General features: G+C 35.9%; 1 protein-coding gene across 1 annotated transcript; it reads left to right on the top strand.

Annotated features, from left to right (window-relative positions):
- Nucleotides 1–1,041: 1,041 nt before the first annotated feature.
- On the top strand, nt 1,042–4,828 carry AGK2 (guanylate kinase). Its single transcript, XM_086248446.1, has 11 exons — nt 1,042–1,471; nt 1,915–1,950; nt 2,062–2,169; nt 2,272–2,348; nt 2,422–2,551; nt 2,902–3,264; nt 3,650–3,771; nt 3,861–3,996; nt 4,072–4,117; nt 4,215–4,320; nt 4,402–4,828. Exons 2-11 carry the CDS (start codon nt 1,948–1,950, stop codon nt 4,511–4,513), a joined length of 1,203 nt encoding a protein of 400 aa, XP_086104572.1. The 5' UTR covers nt 1,042–1,471; nt 1,915–1,947; the 3' UTR covers nt 4,514–4,828.
- The last annotated feature ends 1,172 nt before the right edge of the window (nt 4,829–6,000 follow it).

Here is a 6,000-nt window from a genome sequence, read left to right as displayed (position 1 = left end):
TGAGGCCCACAAAAATTGAAATGGTAGTTTGAAGTATCATTTCTATTCTCAAGAGTCAAGACCAATATTGGTACGAAGAAATGGTATTGTGCCATTTTTGGCACCTCTCTATCATCACCATTAGAGCGGTTTTGTGGCTTGGGGTTCCAAAAGTGAAAATAGTACTCCTAAATTGGTATGCGTTTTAGTTGCTCTTAGGCTTTGAACTATTATGAAAATTTTAGAATAATATTTGATTCATTAAATATAAATATTCGAACATTTTTTTGAAAAGAATACACATAATATCTAAAAAAGTATTTTTCATTTTTCTGCTAAGAATTTTGGATCAAATTTAACTGCCCCACATCAAATAAGTGATTATCTATTAATAGATATATTAAGTGAGATATTTTCCTAAATTGTAACGAGATCTTTTGCATTAAAACACAACATGTGGATAGATCCCTAAGATGTTAACCCTCAACTTTTTTCCCTTCTCTTTAAGTGTGCAAGAGTCTAGTTGCCAAACTCATAACAAATTTTATGCTTATGCTTTTGTTCTAAAATTTTGCAACTAAGTTCTTAGCATATTGACACTACTACTTGCATGTGGACATTCAATTCCAAATTTTTTTCTAAATTCTTTAGCTATAGGAAGGAATACTCCTTCAAAAATAGGATTCCAAAAACCAGTTGCCAATCAAGTCTTGCTCGATTTTTTTTTTTTTCGATACTTATTATCAGACAAATGCTAACCAACAATTTTTGTCACATAGTACTCCTTCCACACGTGTCGCCCATTCAATCATTCTACTACTACACGTGTCACTCCCCACCAATTAGGATCTCAATTCTCAATGACTTGCCTTCACAGTCACTCAAGAATTTTGTCCCATCTGTCGTATGCCATAGGTTTTTGTTTTTTTATTTTCCCTTTTTACCTCCCAAGAAAAAGAAAAGAAAATATATATATATTATATATATATATATATATATAAATTCTTGATGACCTAAATAAATTGAGAGAAAAAGAAAGAAGGTAGAGAAGAGAAGCGGTGGGGAACAGGGGAAGGGGGAAGAAACTTCACTAGCACCTTACAAGAAAACGAAAGCCGGTCTTCTTTTGTTTCGTGAATTGAATGCGACCACAAGGCCTGGCCACCCCTTTTTCTCTCTCCTCTTCTTCTTCTTCTACCTCCCTCCACTGCCTCCTTTAAGAGAACTATTGGACTCAAGATTCTCTCCTTCTCTTTGGTATAAATATGAGAATGCTTCTCAAGATTTCTTGCAACTTCTTCTACCACCCATGTGATTTTTTCCATCCCAAGTTTGTGTTGATTTGATTTCAAGCCTTGTGAAAGCTTAAGGTTGAAAAAGTTAACACCCCCCAAGTGGGTTTTTCAATCCTTATTAATTAGTCCCTCTAACACACACACCCTCTTCCAAGCTTGCCCTTTTTCTTATTGAGCAATTACCATTTACATAAAAGGTACCTGGGTTTTAATCTGTTTGATGTTTTTCAGCCTTTTCTTTTTCAAAATATTGTTTGAGCTATTTTGTTTTTGTGGCTTGATCCATCATATGTTTAGCTATATTGAGGCGGTTTTTGTTTCTTTGCATTTTGGTGTTCTTTGCTCTCTCCCTTTTGTAAGTTTGTGGCATCGCTTTCCCTGATTTTTGTTTATGCATATTTCTATGTTGGATTTGGAACGTTAATGGGCATCTGGGTTTTGATTTTTGAAGTTCATTATGGTGTTTACATGTTCAAGCTTGGATTTTTTCTTTGTTCTGTTAAAAAAAGAATGTCATACTGTTTGATTATTTTAATGCAATCTCTGTCCTTTCTGCCTTGTCAGGCTATAATTTTTCATAATTTTGTTAGATCCAGAAAATAAGGAATTATTCTCATCTCTCTCCATCTTTATTGATCAGGGGGAATCTAGAATTGCCGGAATAGATTTCTCCATGGTAAGCTCTTCATACTTATTGTTATTTATGCTTAGTTTTAAAGAAAGTGGTGTCTACTTGTGGAGCAAGATGATTGCTTAGTTGTGATTTGATATTGGTTGTTGTCATCAGGGAGAAGCCCCAGCATTCTTTGTTGATGAGCTGCAGATGGGATGTCCAAATGGGTTTGGTATAAAACCCAAAGGCGGTGAAACAGCCGTCGTCGTGGGCAACAAAACAGTATGTTATTTAACATGCCAATATGATTTTCTCATCCAATGCCCCTGTATGTTCAAGGATTTACCACCAGGTCAATCATATTGCCAATGCATTTTTTGACAGTATGTGATTGGTGGAGACTGTGAGGACTCTGCAGTATCAATTGGAGTTCGTATTTTGGACCAATCTAGTGGTGAATGGTAAGTGTATAGCTCTAGGCATCGAATTGCCTTCATTTGATTTTCTGTTACTGATATGTGGTCGAATTTGCAGGATAAATCCTATTGTGTTGGGAACTAAACCCAAGCCATGTAAAGGCCATTCAGCAGTGCTTTTAAATGAAGACAGAATAGTGATCATTAAAAATGGTTCCACCCCAGATGATTTTTCTTGGTTTCTCGAGGTTGGTACCTGTAAAACAATTGAGATATGATATGGGAGTACATATGGACAGCATAAGAGATGCCACATTTTCATCTTACTTTTAATAGCATTTGAAAGCACAGGCCATAGTTTAGAGTTGAGACAGACAAGGCAAGATAAAGGGAGCCTGCACCAAAATGATAATAAAAGTTTGAAACAGTAAATTCAGAAATCGACTTATATTTAGATGATGTGGTAAACTAATGAACTCCTGTCAGTGCTGTTGTTAATTAAAAAAGAATTGTTCATTTACCACCCTTCTATCTAGCACTTATTATTTGTAGATTATTTCCTAATTATTCTGATTTAAAAGTGTTTTTGTTGTGTTAGGTGGACACCCAATATGTTAGGCAGCAGAAGAAAATTTTGGGCACTGAGGTTGTTGCCTGGAGTAAGGGTGTGAGTGGCACTGCTGAGAAGCCAGTTGTTATTAGTGGTCCTTCTGGGGTAGGTAAGGGGACACTAATATCCATGCTCATGAAAGAATACCCAACCATGTTCGGATTCTCTGTGAGCCACACAACCCGTGCTCCAAGATGTATGGAGAAAGATGGGGTCCATTACCATTTCACTGAGCGAAGCGTCATGGAGAAAGAGATAGAAGATGGGAAGTTCCTTGAGTTTGCTTCTGTTCATGGAAATCTCTATGGAACAAGTGTTGAAGCAGTAGAAGTGGTAGCAGATGCTGGGAAGGTAAATGTTTGTATTTACCTTTCGGTTGCTCTTTAGTCTTTAACTGCTTCACAGTATCATATATAACGTCATAACAAAGATGTTCTTGAATTTTATGACAATTATATTAGAGAATGTATATCCTAAATTGTGGGACCAAGTAGATTTCGCAGGATATCATTACATATTTTAGTGGTTGTGCATATAATCTTAATCTCTTCGAAATTGCAGAAAGCTTATGAGGATATTTGATGTCATATAGATTTTGGCCTCATATTGGGATGGCATTTATCTATGACTATTGAATTATGACATTAACTATGTCATTGGCGCTCTCTCGCAAGCACTGCCTTAACTGGAATTTTCATGGTTATTGTATCTGTAATGTCCTTTGCTTTTAATGCAGAGATGCATTCTTGACATTGATGTTCAAGGGGCAAGATCCGTGAGGGCTAGTTCGCTTGAAGCTATCTTCATTTTTGTATGTCCTCCCTCAATGGAGGAGCTTGAGAAGCGCCTTCGTGCAAGGTAAGTTGGAGATGCCAACTCAAATATTTCTCATTCTCAATATCCACATGCCAGAATTCAATTTGAGTATGGTTAAATATGGTAAACAGGGGAACTGAGACAGAGGAACAGGTGCTAAAGCGACTTCGAAATGCCAAGGCAGAGATTGAGCAAGGGCAATCGTCAGGCATCTTTGATCATATGTTGTATAATGATGATCTTGAAGAGTGTTACAAGAGTCTTAAGGTAGTAGTTGTTCCTGCTTTCATTGCATTGTCACAATGCTTCTAGTGATCTGATATACTGACTCCCTTTGTGTAGAAAATTTTGGGGCTAGATGAAAGTGTCACTGCTTCTCCTAAATCATGTAAGAAGTCCTTCAGTTGAGACTACTGTTCCATTTGTTCTTATCATTTTTATATGCTATTGAAATGAAATTTAATGTGTTTAAACTTTCAATTCAGCATCTAAAGTGGTTGATCTGCCTATGGACCATGCGGTAGCCAAAATTGATCACAAAATCATTATAACCTCCAGGACAACGGCACTGGAAAAAGCATCGACGAACATGTAAGTTTATTTGTCATTGTCTGTCTAGTTAATACTATTCATAAGATTCTCAACTTGTTTACACGGAATCGGGCTGAGCAGGATTGTGCTGGATGTGTCATCCCTCAAAGGAGGGGCTCCTGGCCGGACTAGAGGGCTAAACATATATACCATGGACTCGTTTTTGTATGGTTTGGCTGGGATTAATAACTGAGGCTAAAGATGTGCACACCTGCAAGAAGACCGCCCAACTTTGATTTAATCATTCGTATTTTTCTAATCTTTTTCAATTTTAATCTAAAGAAGAGTGATGAAGCCTCATATATGATTGTGAGAGATCATCGATAAATTGAATTATTTTTTCTCATTTTTTTTCGCGCTTAGAACAGAAAATTGACTTTGGACTTGGGAGCAGTGTTGAACAATTACTATTGTCCCCCACGTGGGCAATGAGAGGTGTATCATGATTTTGTGCGGCAATTTGAAAATTGAACTAAGAAAATCATCCATGAGGATGCCATACACATAATCCTAATTGCGAATGTTGGTTTCTTTTTTCTTTACTCAGAAGATTAAACTCGAATTTGGTTGAGAGGGTAGTGTTGTAGTAACACAATTTCGGATTGCATTAGACTCAATATTATGTGGCAAGTGGAGTTTACTTGTTGCATAAGTTAGTATTGGTCGCTAGTTAATAAACGCCTCACCTTGGTCAACTGATGTGGTTAAATTATCATTCATTTTCAGTTTAGTATGAAAAGTTATGGGTAGTTGGGGTTGGAAAAAGACACAAAATGCCAAAAAGGTGGTTTGGAATCAATGGTTCCTATCATGTAATAACTTTGCAAATGTTATGGATGCTGCCATTTTTCATGCTTAGAAATAAGCCTATCCAACCATATAATTGAATTGTAGTGCGTGCATAGTAAGCTCCGTTTATTTAAATGAACAAAAATATGTTTCTAATTGTCATGCACAGCACAGACCAATTGGGAACCTCTAGTAACAGCAAATGTATATTAGTCAAATTGGGAACCTATATATTAGTCATGTTTGTTTGTTTGTATGTTATACGATGTTTACTATAAATGTATTCAAGACAAATATTTATATCTCATTCAGTGTTCATAAAGACTAATTCTAGTCAAACATGACGATGCAAATAGAGTAATTAGGTAGGACTCTAGATGCAAATTGCAATGCGAAAATTCCTCAAAGAATGGGTGGCTTGGTCATAAAGGATGGGAAGGAATTGGTCAAATTAGTTAGCTGTTTTCTTAGGCTGCCAAAAGTCCCCAATGGTAGCCAACTGCAGCCAGAATGTATTCTATTGGTGTTTGGGAATAAGAAAAAAATTGTAATCTAAATATTTATCTCTGTGAAAAAAAAAAAAAAAAAGCAAGAAAAAGTCTAATTATAGTTTTTTTTTTTTTAAACCTAATTATAGTTCAAACAAACATGTAAGTTCTGCATTATTAGAGATAGCAAGACTGATATTAGGCAATGGCCATTGCTAATCGTGTTCATAGGAAAGCGATATCTGAAGAAGTGCAGAAAATTTAAATTGGAGTTCACAATTCTAAAGGAGTAATGGAGAATAGTATGTACTCTACAAATACGTAACAAAGAAATCAATGCATGAAAGATGATGAAGAATAGTATTTACTTTAGTTGCGTATCAGTATATATATATATACTGAT

This window comes from Dryas octopetala, chromosome 6 (genome assembly GCF_963921425.1).
Source record: "Dryas octopetala chromosome 6, drDryOcto1.1, whole genome shotgun sequence".
Classification (NCBI taxonomy): domain Eukaryota; kingdom Viridiplantae; phylum Streptophyta; class Magnoliopsida; order Rosales; family Rosaceae; genus Dryas; species Dryas octopetala.
The sequence above is the reverse complement of the archived record's forward strand: the minus strand, read 5'-3'. Positions and strand labels throughout refer to the sequence as shown.

What these genes read in the sequence shown, in the direction of transcription:
- AGK2 (XM_086248446.1), top strand. An exon ending in GACCAATCTAGTGGTGAATG is followed by an intron (nt 2,349 to 2,421) that starts GTAAGTGTATAG and finishes TCGAATTTGCAG; the next exon opens with GATAAATCCTATTGTGTTGG. An exon ending in TGGTAGCAGATGCTGGGAAG is followed by an intron (nt 3,265 to 3,649) that starts GTAAATGTTTGT and finishes CTTTTAATGCAG; the next exon opens with AGATGCATTCTTGACATTGA.